This window comes from Camelina sativa, chromosome 15, assembly GCF_000633955.1.
Source record: "Camelina sativa cultivar DH55 chromosome 15, Cs, whole genome shotgun sequence".
Classification (NCBI taxonomy): domain Eukaryota; kingdom Viridiplantae; phylum Streptophyta; class Magnoliopsida; order Brassicales; family Brassicaceae; genus Camelina; species Camelina sativa.
The window spans coordinates 1234704-1253204 of record NC_025699.1 but is presented as its reverse complement, the minus strand read 5'-3'; the positions used below and the strand labels follow the sequence as shown (position 1 = coordinate 1253204).

Here is an 18501-nt window from a genome sequence, read left to right as displayed (position 1 = left end):
TAATAGGCACACCGCACACACTGTGATCGATATTATTGTATTTATAGTGTGCTTAATTTCTTTATCAAGTTCGGTTCATGCAGATATTACTTGATGTTGTGATAGTTTTCAATTCGGTAACCTCTACATCAAAGGTAATGACAGAAGAGAGCCAGCTTCAACATTCTCAAGTTGAACACCAGCTCAGAAGAGAAGTCGAGATTCAGTCTCATCTTCGCCACCCCAATATACTCATGCTCTACGGTTACTTCTATGATCAAGTAAGTCACAATGCTGCAGGTGATATCGATCTCAACCCTCGGCCTCCTCGCTATCATCACTCTCCTCTCTCCAGCTCTCTCATCGCCGCGGTTCAGAGCAAATCTTTCCCTAGCAATGGGATCATCTGCTGTGATACCTGCTACACATGTGCTTTGCCTTTACTGGGATCACCCTAACGTGTTCATCGCCCTCGGTTACGAGATTGCCACGGGTTTTTCGTATGCTTTGGGAGCAGCGTTTTATGTTAGTCGTGTGCCTGAGAGATGGAAGCCTGGAGGGTTTGATATGGCAGGACATAGCCATCAGATATTCCATGTGTTTGTAGTTTTTGGTGCTCTTGCTCATTGTCTAACCACTCTTTTCATCATTGATTTTGTACGGGCTTCCCCTTCTTGTGGGATTTAGCCTTACGATATTGTTAGTAAGCTTATGTGATCTTACATTACATTCCTTTGTATGCGATCTAATAGCTGGTTTGCATTGAACTGTCTATGGCTATTTTGAGACTTAATTCATCATTAAATCTCATTTTCAATATCGAAATAGTTCCTTGGAGAAGAAGAAACAATGAGAAAGGAGGAACACATAGGACAGCTATAACAATTTGATTCCTCTGTTTTTTGGGAGATTGAAAATATTAGCAGTGGTGAAGGTTAATGTACAATTAGATGTGTTTCATTTATTTTTCCCAATTTTGTAAAATATGTTTAATATTCCCTAATTCTGTAAAATATTTTTATTTCCCTTATATGTAATATAAGTAATTAATATAACTTATTTCTCAATTTAAAATTATTTAAATTTGAAAATTAATAAACAATAGTTAAAAAAAATTATTAATGATTGAGAAACCTTCATAAGTTTCTCTAGTGGAGGATGAATTTTGACTAAATTCTTAATGGGTTACTTTGATTAAATTAATATTAATTATATGATTAATTTATTTTTGAGTAACCCATTGGCCATGGTGTGAAATTCTCAAGCACTTCCAAAGTAAAAAGTAAAAACAGATCTGATTTTTTGATGAGTTGCGACGTCTTTTACACGGCCCAAAATATAGCAAAGCCCACAATCATTTGGACTACATTACTTTGGGCCAACAGCAAAAGCTCATGTAATCCCCTTTCAAATTTATGACTTTTTCTAGTCTTCTTTTGTAAATTCCAAACTAATGAGTAAGGCGAGAGTGAGAGGTTTGTAGGCTAAAAGCGAATAATAATATTTTTTTTTAAAAAAATTCTGAATCAGACTTGCTGATCATTCAATGTGATCATATTAGTTGTTTAGTTTATTAGGTTATCATAAAATAAAAACCCTAGAGAAAGACAGAAAGTCCAACACATGAGCGAGGAAAGGAAACTTATGTTATTGTAAAATTCACTTATCATCATCAATAGTCACCATTTCATAATGTTGTGTGTGTACGTAGTGTTAGTATACACGCATTAGTCACCATTTCATCACAATTCACTTTTTCTACACAGTGGTAATTAAAATACATATCATCTATTATGCTAGTGCAACCAGCTAAAAAATGTCAAGCGCTGGTCGGATAATTTTTATATCACGTATCTCTAGGTTCAAACCGAAAGACATGCAACTTTACGTTATTATTAGTTATTGTTTATTTACGTATAGTTTCTACTATAATGTGGCGTTTGATCAAGTAATTATATTTTGGCAGTCATAAGGACAGGAGAAGAAAGGAGGAGAGTACTGAATTTAGGTGAGAGAATAATAATGAATTTCAACGAAATGTTGACCATGTCCGGAAAAGTTGACTTTCCGCAGCAGTCGAAATGTGGAGTGAGAGTCTCGATGCGGATGAACCTCGAGGCCGGTCAACCACCCGGTTTAATTGTTAGTGCTGCTTCCTCTCTTGCAATCCTCTGCCTCCTGTGCAAGTCTTCGACCTCCTCCGGAAACTCGACACTCGTGAGCAGGTTCCTTTCTTTTCTCTATCTCTTTCTTAATCTGTATGATCAATTGATCATGATCATATTTTGTGAACTTTGATACGTGAAACTAGTACTAGCTAGTTAGTCCGGATTTTGGTTAGGGTTTTTGATTCAAGTATGCTTTAGTCCAACTCGTTAGATAGATTACACCGGTTACACTAGCCCGAGTTCATGCATAGCACTGCCGATGATGATGGATGGAATCATGGAAAGGTGTAAAGCCTCATGTTAAAAACATGAATATATATATATATATATATATATTTTTCTCTTACTGTTGCATGTTTTAAAGAACGTACTAACACACACATAAAAAAAAACGTTTAATTACGTGTAACAGTGGGATGTTCTTGCCTATGGGACCGTAGTCACTGAGATCGCGCGCATTGCCACCGGATCAAGTGAAACCAACTGCTTAAGCATCCTCCGGGTACATGTATATATCTCTTCTAAACGACTTTTTATATAATTAAGCGTTTATTGGCATATTATATTACTCTAATAATCTTTAATCGTCGTGCGTGTGTATACAATATACATTTCAGCCAACGCAAGAAGAGAATAATGGCAAGGGGATGGCACAAGACTCAGACAAGGACGACATGTTGATGCTGCAAGATTGCTACATGGACGCCTTGGGAGGCATGCTGGTGTACGCTCCTATGGACATGGCTACAATGGATACCACTCTCTCCGGCGCCGACGTCGAAATTTCCGATATTCCAATCCTTCCTTCTGGTTTCATCATCTCAAGCGACGGCCGGCGATCCACTGTGGAGGACGGCGGAACCTTACTCACGCTGGCCTTTCAGATCTTTGTCTCTGGCAAGGCCAGTAGGTCGAGAGAGGTGAATGGGAGGTCGGTGGATACAGTGAGTGCTTTGATCAGCTCAACTGTTCAAAGGATCAAAGGTTTGCTCAACTGTCCTGATCAATTTTGAGTGAGGGAATATCCTGATCAAAGGTTTGCTCAACTGTCCTTCCGCTTTAGTCATACATGGAGATGTGAATCTCGTAGAAGCACCTGTGATTGATAAAACTGATCCTTTGTTGTTGAATGACGCACCACCATGCCCGGATTATATGAGAGGTTTACCAAGCCATGAGAGAAACATGGATTTGAGAAAGAGCTATGGATGCAATATATGTTGGTAGGATATTTTAGAGTAAGGCAGAGATGTACAAGGCTCTATCACTCTATGCTATGAAGAGGATATTTTGCTATAGAATTGTTGCATCGGATAAAACACGAGTGATTGCAGCGTGTGTGGACAAAAATTGTGGTTGGCGGGTTTATGTTGTTACTTACCCAAAGAACTTAAATTTAGAAGTAAGAACGGTGACAATGAAGCATGAATGCGACGTCTCTGCGAGGTCTAGATATGGGGAGAAAGCAACAGCTAAGATATTGGTCGGGTTGTTGAAAGGGAAATTTGCTAATGGGAAGAGAGGACCAAGAGCATGTGAGCTGCCTGAGATGGTTTTATCTGAGTTGAATGTAACCATCTCATACATGAAGGCATGAAATGCCAAGGAATTGGCAGTGAATGCAACACGTGGAACGGAAGAAGGAAGCTAGGCAACATATCTACACCTTGTAAAATCAACAAACCCTGGGACAATAACAAAAATTAAGACAACAATAGACAAAAAGGGGAAAACATTGTTCAAATATCTATTCTTTGCATTTGGTGCATGTATTGATGGATATAAATATTTGAGGAAGGTTATAGTGATAGATGGGACAGCTATAAAAGGCAAGTACAAAGGGTGTTTGGTAGCAGCTAGTGGTCAACATGGAAATATGCAAATTTATCCACTGGCATTTGGAGTAGTAGAAGTGGAGAATGATGATGGGTGGGTGTGATTTTTCAAGAATCTATTAAAATTTGTCCTGGACGAAGAAAATCCGGTATTCGTCTCTGATAGACATGCGTCGATCTATTATGCACTGGCGCATCATGCAACATGTGCAGTCCATCTTTTCCATAATGTTAAGCACAAGTACAATTGCGGTGGCCTAGCTGGTAGAACATCACCTTTATTACGTAACATATAGATCCAGGTTACACGCGTACAATCATCTGCCAAAATTAAGAAATATCTAAAACCCTCAACAGACTCTGTACTAAAATGACCCCAAGTATCCATATGAACAAGATCAAAAGGCTTCTTAGCAAGATTATTATTAGAAACATAAGCTAGTCTTTTCTGTTTTGCTAAAGGAAAAATTTGACACTGAGTATTATTCGAAACTAAAGATTTTAAAGAAGGAATGACACTAACAAGTTTACTCAAAGCAGCTGGTGATGGATGTCCAAGTCGCTGGTGCCACAGAACACCATCAGCCAAAGTAGAAGTAGAAAGGGAACAAACAGCATGAAGAGATGGTGAGAGGGTTTTTTTATTTTGTTTACTAGAATATAGAGATTATTATGAAGTCTACCCCTCCTAATCAACAAGCCCTGTGAAAGTATAAGGCAACAATTTGGAAAGAAATGAGCAGAACATAATAAACTTTGAGCTAAACAACTAACACTGATCAAGTTAAAATGAAAATCAGGAACATGTAGAACATTATGCAATACTAAATGTTGTGTAACGAAAATAGTGCCTGTGTGTGTAATAGGAACCTGAGTACCATTCGGTAGAGTCACTGTGACACTAGAAACATGAACCATTTCCTTAAAAAATCAAATCTGAACAAACATGACTAGACGCACCACTATCAATAATCTAATCATTATGGGCAGTAAAACTATGAAGAGAAGAAAGAATATGTTTTTGAAAAGTAAGAGTATGATGTTCATAACGAAGGCTAGTCGAAGGAAAAGGAAAGGTACCCGGAAGTAGAGGTTTGTGCCATAAGACCATGATCTGTAATAGACGCAGCATTAGTAGTAGCAACATGCTCTTGAGCTTGTACTTGAGTACTGTATTGGGAAATAAGTTGTTGTAATTGTTGTGGTGTTAAAAAGAGTTACCATCTAATCCAGTAGAAGAAGACATATAAGCAGACTGAGAGACCAAAGGATTCGGAGGTACTGCATAAGAGGCTGGATACGAAGACTGCTATACACATTAGAAATAGCATTCGCCTTCTAAATATGATCATAAGGAACCATCTGTATTTGCATCCTAGGCTGATTCTGAGGCATATGAGGCTGTAGCTGAGTTGTCTGCATTCGTGGTTGGAAAGTATATTAACTCTGTGAATTGTCTTTACAACCAGTATTACTCTTATAACCCGGAGGAAACCCATGAAGCTTATAGCATTTCTGAATTGTGTGTCCTAAGCGTCCACAATGAGTACAAATTGGTTTCTGAATCGGCCTCATTGTATTATACGCAGCAACATAAGTCTGATCACCATCATATGAAACAGGGGCTGAAGATTGAAAAGCTACATTGTCAACCCTCGTTAATGGCTTAATAGTTATCTGTCTCTCATCTTGAGTAACCATGTTGAAAGCCTTTTCTATAGTAGGTATAGGCTTTAACATTAGAATATGACGTCGAGCTTGCTCATAACTCTCATTCAATCCCATCAGAAATTTAGTCACACGACTACGCTGTTGTAAACGTTCCTATTTGACAGCTGCATCACATTCACATCGACCACAAGTACAGACTGAAGATCAATATAATTCTTATGTTCTTCCCAAAGAGAAACCATGACTGTATAGTAAGTAGTCACATCTACAGATCCTTGCTCAAGTTAACTAAGACGTCGCTCAATATCAAAGATCCTAGGAGCATTATCCTGCTTGAAACGATTGAAAATACTTTTCCACATACCCTCTACAGTAGGAATATAGAGCAAACTCTGTCCTATCTTTTTATCCACTGAGTTCATCAACCAAGTACTCACAATATCATTGTATCTAGACCAATTTCCATAGTATTGATTCGATTTATTTGAAGAACCCACAGGAGCAACGACCTTCAATTTCTCGTACTGTTGCCCCGGCGTCCAGGATATAAATGGAGGTAATCTCTAATAATTAAAGTAAAAAATTATTAAAATTAGCAATCTCTACCTTGGCAAAAGATTAAGATAAAAACAATTCATTTAAGTCAGTATAGAATACAAATTTTATGGAAGTTGCAAACTAGAATATATGGCATGAACACAAAGGCGGGCACACAGTTACTATATAACTTTCATTTTCAAACTTACAAACATTTAACTGATTTGTTTTTTTTCTTTATCGTAGTTTTGGTAAATGGAAGATTCTGCAAAGATCCAAAACTAGTAACATCCAGTGATTTCTTTGCTTCTGGCCTTAACATCCCGGGAAACACCAGCAACCGCCTTGGCTCCTTTGTCAACCCTGTTGATATCCCTGGTCTCAACACTCTTGGGGTCTCCATTGCCCGCATTGACTTTGCCCCGGGTGGTCAAATCCCACCGCACACTCATCCACGGGCCTCCGAGATACTCTTAGTCATCAAGGGAAAGCTCTTAGTCGGCTTTGTGTCGTTGGGAGCCAAAATCCTGGTTTGATCACGGTAGGTGATGCAGTTTTCGGGTCGAACCCTTCGGTTGACCCAAAGATTTTGGCTAAAGCTTTTGCGTTGAACATCAACACAGTGAAATATCTTCGGACAGTGTTTCTTCCTGAAGATAATATCGTTAATGACTAAAATTAGTGATAAATAATAATTATGAACATATAGTTTGATGGTTATATATATACTAGTAAAAACATTTAGTAAAGTGTAACAAATACAGATTAACAGATAAATAAAATACAAATTAATTAAAATAATCAGAGTTCACAACGTTTTCTCTCATATTATTATACCTAACGTATAATATAAAATCAAATCAGATGACTTTAATAAAGTTCTGTAAATAAGCCATATGTTTTAGTTTAAAATTTAAGAGGATGTGAGATATGGGAATAAAAAAGAGGTTTGTTGACCTGATAGTGGAATGTTAAAAGAAAAAGACACAAACCTGAAAATGTCCAACGAGATCATAATAGCGTGGTAACAATTCGCTTCAAGAACGTCCATGTAGAAAACGCATTGTGATATTTTTAAAAAATACCATCTCTATAACCAAAACAAACATAATTTAATATTTATAACAGAGAAGGCATGCTTTATCGTTTTAAATTATTTTACATATTATATACACAACACAGTATTCATGGAAGCAAAACACTAATTATGGATTATGTTGTTCTCTGCATATTGGACTCCAAATTAATTTACAGTTTAGAGCTTGCGATGCACATGGTTTATATTTTTAAAATGTGTTTTATTATTTCATATTGTAATTTAATAAATTATTTAAAGAGTAATACTGGCACTGGATTTGTAGCTTGCATGAAACAACTCCAAGTTTTTTTTTAAAAACTCCAAAGACACTCAAATATGCAGTCATATTGATGATATATAATCATATACTTAAACAATATTCACACAACTAAATATAGTTACTTGATCATTTTTCCTTAGTAGAGAGTTTGTGTGTAGCTTATGATTATGATATAATAACACTTTGGGGTTTTTTTTCTTTTTCCTCTAAAGTTTATACTGCGTGGTTAATGTTTTGATTGTGTGCAAGTATACATGTGTATGCTTAGAGCTTGTATACATTAATCATCAAGCAAATCGTTATTACTTCTTCTCACGTTTGAAATTTCCAGGTAATTTAGGAAACTTCGGATTCAACACTTCAATACTCTTGAATCCTAACATATTAAAAATTATCCACGGAATTGAGCAAATTTGTATTCATAATTCATCAAAATCAAATAATTTATATGAGGAAGCTGCTAACCAGTCCTCTTTTAACGAATTTGATTCATTAGATAAAGCAAACGATTCGTTTCAAACGTAACTTTTTATACAAGAAAAAAAAAATTAACATATGTTAAATAAAACAATCAAACCTTACATGTTACAAACAGAAAAATGAATGAAAGTCCACCTTTTTATAATTTACTTTTATTAGGTCTTAGATATTTGTTCGTACGTACAAACTCGATCAATCTATAATAGTTGGATGTGATTTACTTGTAAACTAAAATCGTTTATTTTTGAACGACGTTTCTGACTATATAAGTATAGCGCATGCATGTTTCTCATGCATAAACCACAAAGAAAGGGTAATCAAAATTCAAAACCACAGGTCGACCAATTATATTTGTAAAAAAAACAAAAATAATGAATGGTCTTCTTCAGTTATTTTTAGCTAAAATCGTATTGCTGGCTTTAGCATCTTCGTTTGTTACGACCCATCTCGTCTTCAAGACTACTGTGTTGCCGGCGTCCAGGATATAAATGGAGGTAATCTCTAATATTATGTTGCTTTTAGCTAAAATCTTCAATACTTTTGACGGCCACTAGATTACTATATAACCATCATTTGAAGACTTACAAACATTTAACTGATTCGTTTTTTTTTTTTTTTAAATCGTAGTTTTCGTAAATGGAAGATTCTGCAAAGATCCAAAACTAGTAACATCCAATGATTTCTTTGCTTCTGGCCTTAACATCCCGGGAAACACCAGCAACCGCCTTGGCTCCTTTGTCAACCCTGTTGATATCCCTGGTCTCAACACTCTTGGGGTCTCCATTGCCCGCCTTGACTTTGCCCCGGGTGGTCAAATCCCACCGCACACTCATCCACGGGCATCCGAGATACTCTTAGTCATCAAGGGAAAGCTCTTAGTCGGCTTTGTGTCGTTGGGAGCCAAAATCCTGGTTTGATCACGGTAGGTGATGCAGTTTTCGGGTCGAACCCTTCGGTTGACCCAAAGATTTTGGCTAAAGCTTTTGCGTTGAACATCAACACAGTGAAATATCTTCGGACAGTGTTTCTTCCTGAAGATAATATCGTTAATGACTAAAATTAGTGATAAATAATAATTATGAACATATAGTTTGATGGTTATATATATACTAGTAAAAACATTTAGTAAAGTGTAACAAATACAGATTAACAGATAAATAAAATACAAATTAATTAAAATAATCAGAGTTCACAACGTTTTCTCTCATATTATTATACCTAACGTATAATATAAAATCAAATCAGATGACTTTAATAAAGTTCTGTAAATAAGCCATATGTTTTAGTTTAAAATTTAAGAGGATGTGAGATATGGGAATAAAAAAGAGGTTTGTTGACCTGATAGTGGAATGTTAAAAGAAAAAGACACAAACCTGAAAATGTCCAACGAGATCATAATAGCGTGGTAACAATTCGCTTCAAGAACGTCCATGTAGAAAACGCATTGTGATATTTTTAAAAAATACCATCTCTATAACCAAAACAAACATAATTTAATATTTATAACAGAGAAGGCATGCTTTATCGTTTTAAATTATTTTACATATTATATACACAACACAGTATTCATGGAAGCAAAACACTAATTATGGATTATGTTGTTCTCTGCATATTGGACTCCAAATTAATTTACAGTTTAGAGCTTGCGATGCACATGGTTTATATTTTTAAAATGTGTTTTATTATTTCATATTGTAATTTAATAAATTATTTAAAGAGTAATACTGGCACTGGATTTGTAGCTTGCATGAAACAACTCCAAGTTTTTTTTTAAAAACTCCAAAGACACTCAAATATGCAGTCATATTGATGATATATAATCATATACTTAAACAATATTCACACAACTAAATATAGTTACTTGATCATTTTTCCTTAGTAGAGAGTTTGTGTGTAGCTTATGATTATGATATAATAACACTTTGGGGTTTTTTTTCTTTTTCCTCTAAAGTTTATACTGCGTGGTTAATGTTTTGATTGTGTGCAAGTATACATGTGTATGCTTAGAGCTTGTATACATTAATCATCAAGCAAATCGTTATTACTTCTTCTCACGTTTGAAATTTCCAGGTAATTTAGGAAACTTCGGATTCAACACTTCAATACTCTTGAATCCTAACATATTAAAAATTATCCACGGAATTGAGCAAATTTGTATTCATAATTCATCAAAATCAAATAATTTATATGAGGAAGCTGCTAACCAGTCCTCTTTTAACGAATTTGATTCATTAGATAAAGCAAACGATTCGTTTCAAACGTAACTTTTTATACAAGAAAAAAAAAATTAACATATGTTAAATAAAACAATCAAACCTTACATGTTACAAACAGAAAAATGAATGAAAGTCCACCTTTTTATAATTTACTTTTATTAGGTCTTAGATATTTGTTCGTACGTACAAACTCGATCAATCTATAATAGTTGGATGTGATTTACTTGTAAACTAAAATCGTTTATTTTTGAACGACGTTTCTGACTATATAAGTATAGCGCATGCATGTTTCTCATGCATAAACCACAAAGAAAGGGTAATCAAAATTCAAAACCACAGGTCGACCAATTATATTTGTAAAAAAAACAAAAATAATGAATGGTCTTCTTCAGTTATTTTTAGCTAAAATCGTATTGCTGGCTTTAGCATCTTCGTTTGTTACGACCCATCTCGTCTTCAAGACTACTGTGTTGCCGGCGTCCAGGATATAAATGGAGGTAATCTCTAATATTATGTTGCTTTTAGCTAAAATCTTCAATACTTTTGACGGCCACTAGATTACTATATAACCATCATTTGAAGACTTACAAACATTTAACTGATTCGTTTTTTTTTTTTTTTAAATCGTAGTTTTCGTAAATGGAAGATTCTGCAAAGATCCAAAACTAGTAACATCCAATGATTTCTTTGCTTCTGGCCTTAACATCCCGGGAAACACCAGCAACCGCCTTGGCTCCTTTGTTAACCCTGTTGATATCCCTGGTCTCAACACTCTTGGGGTCTCCATTGCCCGCATTGACTTTGCCCCGGGTGGTCAAATCCCACCGCACACTCATCCACGGGCCTCCGAGATACTCTTAGTCATCAAGGGAAAGCTCTTAGTCGGCTTTGTGTCGTCGAACGACTACAACTACACACTCTTCTCCAAAATTCTTTATCCAGGAGATGTGTTTGTTTTTCCCATCAGATTGGTACAGTTTCATGCAAATATCGGGAAGACAAATGCGGTTGTCATTGGGGCGGTTGGGAGCCAAAATCCTGGTTTGATCACGGTAGGTGATGCAGTTTTCGGGTCGAACCCTTCGATTGATCCAAAGATTTTGGCTAAAGCTTTTGCGTTGAACATCAAAACAGTGAAATATCTTCGGACAGTGTTTCTTCGTGAAGATAATATCGTTAATGACTAAAATTAGTGATAAATAATAATTATGAACATATAGTTTTATGGTTATATTATACATACTAGTTAAAACATTTAGTAAAGTGTAACAAATACAGAACAAATAAATAAAATACAATTTTATAAAATAATTAGAGTTCACAACGTTTTCTCTCATATTATTATACTTCACGTATAATATAAAATCAAATCAGACGTATACTATCTTATCTTTTCCTAATAAGCTAAAAAAAGATTAATCTATTTAAAGAAAAATAGAATATGGATATGGACCGGATAAGGAGATTAATGGGCCTCGTTAAATGGGCTTAATATAGGAAACGTCTCGTTGCGAATCACACGGTTCAATTCACAGCGTTTTCAGTGAAGTTCACCGTCGCCGGAACACATGGATCGACCACCGTCGTTTCCGCACTATCAAAACCCTAAACCGAACTTCTTCCACCATTATCCTCCTCCAAACCCTAATCCTAATTTCTTCTTTCGACCTCCTCCGTCACCTCCTCTTCAAAACCTTAACACTCACCCCATCGCTCAATCTCCGCCGCCGATTCGCGAGCTCTCCGGTACGATCACATCTTTACAGTCTCTGTTGTCGGAATGTCAAAGAACCCTAGATTCTCTCTCTCAAAATCTAGCTTTAGACCACTCTCATCTTCTCCACAAGGACGGAAATGGCGGTTTTGTTCGTTGCCCTTTTGATTCAAATCACTTAATGCCACCAGAAGCTCTCTTTCTCCATTCACTTCGTTGCCCAAATCCTCTTGACCTCACTCACCTTCTTGGATCCTTTAGTAGTTACCGGAACACACTCGAGTTACCCTGTGAAGTACAGATGAACAACGATGCTGGTGATCTCTGTGTCTCCTTAGATTATGAGTTAGCTGATTTTGGAACTAGTTTCTTCTACAAAGATTGTCCTGGAGCTGTGAACTTCTCCGAGCTCGATGTAAAAAAGCGAACTTTAACACTTCCTAATGTTTTATCTGTGGAATGTAGTGATTTGGTAGTTTCTGATGAGAAGGAGGAAGATAGTAAGCTAGGGATATTACCGTCTGAGCTCTGTTCAATAAAGAGTGAGATTGATCAGTGGAGGGATTACCCTAATTCGTATTCCTATAGTGTTCTTTCTGCTATAATGGGTTTGAAAGTGATTGAAACGAGCGAGTTGAGCTCATGGATTCTGGTTAATTCTACGAGATATGGTGTAATAATTGATACTTACATGAGAGATCATATATTCTTGCTCTTTCGGTTGTGTTTGAAACCGGTTGTGAAAGAAGCTTGTGGGTTTATGTTGGAGTCTGATGTTAATGCTGTTGGTGTGCAGAAGATTATGGGATGCAAAAGTAGAGTATTTGAGTGTCCAGTCTTGGTTCGAGTGTTTTCTTGGTTAGCTTCTCAACTTGCTGTCTTGTATGGAGAAGGAAATTGCAAGTTTTTTGCTCTAGATATGTTTAAACAGTTCATAGTAGAATCCGCCTCTCATATAATGTTGTTTCGGTCTGAAAGAACCACACTGGATGATGCAAGGTTGAGTAATAAGGATGGGAAGATGGAGAAGCCCTTAGAGAGTAGTTCAGGTGGGGAAGGAGGCAAAACTTTGGACAGTGCTCAGGTGATATCTGTGTCCCGTGTTGCAGCAGCTGTTGCAGCATTGTATGAAAGATCCATGCTTGAAGGGAAAATAAGGGCGATACGATATGCCCAACCACTAACAAGATATCAGCGGTAGGTTTGAAATCTTTCAAAGGCTATTTAATCATATCATGTTTGGATATGAGTTTGATTGCTCATGATGTCTCTCTGTCAATCTGTAGGCTGGCCGAGCTTGGTGTTATGACAGCTAAAGCTGAGGAAGAACGGAAAAGACGTTCTAGCTACCAGCCTATTATTGATCATGATGGTCTTCCGAGACAACGCTCATCAAATCAGGTTAATACTAAACTAACTGTTATATAACATGAAAGAAACAAATATTACTGTAGGGAACTTATATTGAAGGAACTGAACTGTATATGTATATTGTTTATAACGGTGTAGGATATGAATAAAATGAAGACAAGAGAAGAGCTTTTAGCTGAAGAGAGAGATTACAAGCGTAGGAGAATGTCATACCGTGGTAAGAAGGTGAAACGAACGCCTCGACAGGTAAGAAGCGGTTTCCTTTTCAATGCCTATGGTAATCACAATTTCTTGTGTTTTGAATGTTTTGATGCAAAATGATCAGTGAATATTTGGATAGAAAAAGTGTGGAATTGAGAAAACTGGCCCTTTCCAAAATCGTACTTCCATTATGACCATAGTTCAGTTAGCAAATAAACTTGCATTATCCGCTTCTTTCAGTGATTTTTCTCTATCTTTTGTTTTGTAGGTGTTGCGTGATATAATAGAAGAATATACAGAAGAAATTAAGCTAGCAGGAGGGATTGGATGTTTTGAGAAAGGAATGCCATTACAATCCCCGTCTTCTATAGGCAACGATCAGAAAGAAAGTGACGTTGGATACAATACTGCACCATCAACATTAACAGATGCATCATCAAGAGTCTATAAGCAATGGAAAGGAGAGAAACATGCAGATATTGAATATTCAAAGGATAATAGAAACAATACAGATAAAGTAAACCGGCATGAGGAGTATGATTTAAGTAGATCGCAGAGACAGAAGAGTCACAGATCATATAAGCACAGTGATCGAAGAGATGACAAGCACAGTGATCGAAGAGATGATGAGTTCACAAGGACCAAACGACATAGCCTTGCAAATAAGTCTTATCATCGAAGCCACAGATCATCTCGTGAGAAGAGTTCATCAGATTACAGGACCAAAAGGGATGATCCTTGTGACCGCCGCAGTCGGGAACCTAGGAAACAAAATTCGTTTGAAGATAGATATAATCCAACATAAAGGGAGTGAAATTAAAAAGAAGGTAAGTCAATTTGGAACCACCTCTCTATCTCCTTTTCACCGTGTGGGCTGGTCTGACTTTGAAATGGGTGCTATATCCCGATGATCTTGCAGTAAAAAGTTTACCTGGAGCATCAGAGCAATTATGTGTGAATCCGTATCCTCTTTTGTATCCTTAACCAAATTCTTACCTTGTTTGATGCATCTGAATGTTATCTGTCTTTATCTCATTTGGTGATCCTCAATTTCCAGCTCTCTTGGATTTGTAGTTTCACTGTAGTTACCAATTTATATATTTCAGTTTCTTTTTTCTTCTCTGGTTGTGACAGATTGAAGTTAATTCAAGTTCTTGCTATGAACACGTGAGCCATGAGGTTGCTGGGAAGAAATGGTGAACTCCAAAAGTGATCGTGATTGTGATATACTCCTATGTTTTTAAGTTTTTGTTGTTACTTTAGGAAATGGATGTAGATGACAAAACACCAGTTTTAGTGATGTAATCCGTACTGATTTTACTTTTCTGTTCCTATTTCAGTTTTGCCTCAAACTTCTCTAATTCCTGTCATAATCATATAGATTTACTTAAAACCAGAAAACCAAAACAAAACACTGTTACGAAACAAAAATAAACCAATAATATAACAGCTGAATAGAAACTTGCAACTTAAGGAACTGGGATTGAACAATCGGCCAAGGATTCCTCGAATGCAGAATGAAAGGTTGGCCATAAGTAATTACACGAGACGTTTATGTAGGAGTCTCTACTAGATTTCTCCCTCCTCCTTAATCTCTTCCAGTTCCGGCCAATAATCCTCAATTCTTAAAAACAGACCAAGCTCTTCTTCAATCCTCCGAGCTCTTCTTGCCAGATAGGATCGACCACAGAGTTTCACCATCTCCTTCATAGTTTGCGAGTTATCTACAATATTGAATTTGGCTTCTTCTTCCAACTCCTCTATTGCAAGCCGTTCCTTGCATAGCACTTTCAACCTGGCGGCTCTAGGCTCACCTTCAATTCTAGCTTTCACTTCACGTTCCCTTTTTTCTAAAAGTTGCTTTTCTTTCTGTATTCTCATCATCACATCAGCTTTGTTACCACCACTCTCGTCGATAAGCTTTCTATATTTGGCCTTCACGATAGTATCTGCAAATCGAATCCTGATTGTTGCCGCACGAAGAGCCTTCGTAGGAGATAAGGGCATTAAACCTTGATCGAATTCGAATTTGCTCTCAGGCTTGTCCTCTTTGCTCTGCTCTTTCACTGGATTTATCAAACGAGAAACCTTTTGGTCCAAGTTAACTCTCCCACAAGCTATCTTCTTCTTCACCGATTCCCACCTCAACTCAAAAAACTTCTTAAGCTTCTTAGCGTTCTTGTGAAGCGAACTCTCAGGAGGATAATAGCGAATCGCATTCTCGAACACTAATTGAACATCTCTGGGAAACTCTTCAGCAATATCCACGTATAGATTCTTGGCGAGTTTGGACTTGATTGTGACGAAATCCATTGGCTTTGATATAACAGAGAAATAATCAGGGTTTTCAATGACAAGCTCCTCAAAACGCCAACCTAACCATTCGTCTCTCATCGATTTTAGTAACTCTAGACACAGATCATGCAAGGACAACAACTCGCGATCGCAATCCATCTTTTGCTTCTTCTTCGTATTTGCCTGATCAAGCTCTTCTTCTACCTCTTCACCTCCACGCTTCTTCCTCGATCGATTGGCTTCAGAGCCGAGGTTTATGATCAGTTTGGTTTCCGTAACCATTCTAACAAACATGATGAAAACTCGACAGAAAACAGCACAAACCCTAGTTCAAACGGAGCGTCTTCGTCTGTTCGATTGAACTTGACACACAAAAGAACGATAGAGAAAAACTAGGGTTTTGAAGTTTACTTGGAACTGTTTTGAAGTTTTAAAATAGGACTCTACTCCTAATTACACATGAACTAGAGTTTTGTAGATAGGATAGGATATAGAGAAAAGGAAATTAGTAATTTGATTATATATAAAAAAAAAAAAAAAAAACTCCTAACCCAATACGGAGATGTATATAATTTACTAATTATCCCAATTAAAAAAAAAACGAAAATAATACTTTCAAACTTCAATTTTCCTTTTATAAAAACCAAGAATCTATTTTTATTTCACTTTTCTTACAATTATATGAATTTAAATGTAACCCCTTGAGTTAAAGGGTAAAGATTACGTGTAACAAAAGAAAACTCTGTATTTTCAAGAAGAAACCAAAGAGATGGCTCGTTTGAAACTCCGTGGACGGAGACGATGACCAGAGCCATTATTAATCTCAGAAGAACCATCAATGGCTAATCCTTTACCCCCAAAACACAAGTATCTATCCATAAAAGATCCCTTTTTCTTCTTCATCGCTGGTGTTCTTCTCCCTAACTCCGAAGAAACCGTCTGAAACGGCGACGAGCAAGCCGACGACGGAGCTCCAGAGTAATCAGAAACCGCCGGAGGAGAGAACACGAACCTAGGAGATTCTTGAACCACGACACCTTTCATCAACCCTTGAGTAAACTTCAATCTCACTGCTAAACTCGGGAGATCACCACTCTCTGTTCTCATCGGAAACGCTCTTCCTCCTCCTCTGTTACAACCCGACGGCGAATACATCTCTCTGAGAGGAACACGACGGTTGTTGTTGTTATTCTCCTCCGACTCTTCCTTCTTCGCCCACCGTAAAAGAAGCTTAAGACGCGCTCCTGTTCCTCCCCCACCGCTACCGTGGCGTTTACGTTTCGAATGCGTGGAGATTTCAGTAGAACACTCACTGATCCCATCAAAACTCTCTCTCTCTGGACTTCTTAACTCAGCGGTGTGATCAGTTCTCGCCGCCGTGAATAGAAAAATCTCAGAATCAGATATCTCAAACGAAGTTCCAGGACTACCGCAGAATCCATAACGCTCTTCTCTAAACCGCGAAACGCTCTCACCGCAGTTTGATCTCCCACCAGCGGAAACAAGCCGTTTGATCAACAACTCAGAAACGAGCGTTTTCGGCGTTTGCCGTTTAAGCAAATCAACGGCCGTCATTCCATAAGAATCAACGACGTTAAGATCAACGCTAGGGATTCTCAACAGACTCTCAACGACGTCAGGTCTAACGGCGTTAAGATTATCCATCACAGCTAGATGAATCACAGTTCTTCCGTTACAGTTTCTAACGTTGACAATCTCAGAAAAGTCAACTTCTTCTGAGACTACTAACTTCTTCAAAAGCTCCATCTGCCGGTCCAACCGTTTAAACCCGGACGCAGCAAAACCAGAGACGACCGTGTGTAGAAACGTGTCACCATCTCCGTTGACAACTGATATCAACGGTGGAGATTCGTTTATAAGAACCTCCACTACATCTAAGTGACCCTTGTAAGCAGCTATATGTAACGCGGTGTTTCCATGGCTATCTTGAACCTCCATTATTGAATCATACTTGGATACAAGATACTTCACCACCTACATTAAATATACATACTTTAATATATACATTCATAATTAATAGTTATATGATTTGTGTAGTTTCTTACTTCGATTTGAGCTCTGCTAGAAGCAGAGTGTAACAGAGTAGAACCAAAAGCATCTCTGAGTTTTGAAACGTCGTCGTATCTGCCAGAAGGTAAAAGTTCATCGAGGATTGTCACGTGTCCGCCTCTCGCGGCACTGTGGACTCCTCTTTTTACCATCTCCTCTTTTACTATTAACTGTCTCTCTGTTAACTTTTTACCGTTGATTTCTTCAACGCCGGCGATATCAGCCGGCAACAAAGCGAAGTCAAGAACGAGACGGAACACGTCGTCGTTTCGACCTCGTGCCGCCGCGTAGAGGATATCAGTGACGCCGTATTCTCCTTCTCCGAACACGAGAAGCGGATCTCTCTCTAGAAGCTTCTTCACGAATTCTAAATCTCCGGCGGAAGCGGCGGTGTAAAGCAGCCAGCCGCCGTAGCCAGCTCTGATGAGAGAGTTATCTCCGTTTCCGATTTCGCACTCTTCTAGTAGTCTTCTAGCGACGCGGGCGCGGTTTAGAGCCACGTGGCAGTTGTTATTACCACCGTCTTCTCCGTCGTCCCAGACGGTTTCGAGGCGGCGGATACGGCGGAGGGAAGTGAGTTTAACGAGGAGGTTCGTGTCTTGGTGA

General features: G+C 37.6%; 4 protein-coding genes and 2 pseudogenes across 6 annotated transcripts in view; 4 read left to right on the top strand and 2 right to left on the bottom strand.

Moving 5' to 3' along the window:
* Nucleotides 1-666, top strand: part of LOC104747991 (heptahelical transmembrane protein 3-like) — a 1157-nt gene extending 491 nt beyond the window's left edge. The window contains exons 2-3 of the mRNA XM_010469688.1: nucleotides 84-134; nucleotides 280-666. Of these exons, the coding sequence (XP_010467990.1) occupies nucleotides 84-134; nucleotides 280-666 (438 nt within the window). The remainder of the gene's footprint in view (nucleotides 1-83; nucleotides 135-279) is intronic.
* LOC104747990 lies at nucleotides 8346-8945 on the top strand (annotated as a pseudogene).
* Nucleotides 10565-11512, top strand: LOC104744521 (annotated as a pseudogene).
* Nucleotides 11783-14885, top strand: LOC104744520 (U11/U12 small nuclear ribonucleoprotein 48 kDa protein-like). Of its 3 annotated transcripts, XM_010465589.2 has the most exons (6): nucleotides 11783-12816; nucleotides 12958-13155; nucleotides 13245-13359; nucleotides 13468-13575; nucleotides 13799-14357; nucleotides 14450-14885. In XM_010465589.2, exons 1-5 carry the CDS (start codon nucleotides 11813-11815, stop codon nucleotides 14333-14335), a joined length of 1962 nt encoding a protein of 653 aa, XP_010463891.1. In that variant the 5' UTR covers nucleotides 11783-11812; the 3' UTR covers nucleotides 14336-14357; nucleotides 14450-14885. The 3 variants fall into 3 exon arrangements, with proteins under 3 accessions (XP_010463891.1, XP_010463890.1, XP_010463889.1); XM_010465588.2 differs by having other exon boundaries at nucleotides 11783-13155; nucleotides 14665-14885; XM_010465587.2 differs by having other exon boundaries at nucleotides 11783-13155.
* Nucleotides 15100-16107, bottom strand: LOC104747988 (transcription factor GTE12-like). The gene has a single exon (XM_010469687.1). It carries the CDS (start codon nucleotides 16105-16107, stop codon nucleotides 15100-15102), a length of 1008 nt encoding a protein of 335 aa, XP_010467989.1.
* Nucleotides 16433-18501, bottom strand: part of LOC104744519 (serine/threonine-protein phosphatase 6 regulatory ankyrin repeat subunit A-like) — a 2854-nt gene continuing 785 nt past the window's right edge. Inside the window, exons 2-3 of the mRNA XM_010465586.1 lie at nucleotides 17892-18418; nucleotides 16433-17820 (exon numbers count right to left, since the gene is read on the bottom strand). Of these exons, the coding sequence (XP_010463888.1) occupies nucleotides 16576-17820; nucleotides 17892-18418 (1772 nt within the window). The 3' untranslated portion in view covers nucleotides 16433-16575. The remainder of the gene's footprint in view (nucleotides 17821-17891; nucleotides 18419-18501) is intronic.

Excerpts from the sequence above, each read along its gene's own strand:
- LOC104744520 (XM_010465588.2), top strand. The coding sequence starts at position 11,813 with ATGGATCGACCACCGTCGTTTCCGCACTATCAAAACCCTAAACCGAAC. Across the intron at positions 13,360-13,467 it reads GACAACGCTCATCAAATCAG|GATATGAATAAAATGAAGAC; the intron begins GTTAATACTAAA and ends ATAACGGTGTAG. Across the intron at positions 13,576-13,798 it reads TGAAACGAACGCCTCGACAG|GTGTTGCGTGATATAATAGA; the intron begins GTAAGAAGCGGT and ends TTTGTTTTGTAG.
- LOC104747988 (XM_010469687.1), bottom strand. The coding sequence starts at position 16,107 with ATGGTTACGGAAACCAAACTGATCATAAACCTCGGCTCTGAAGCCAAT.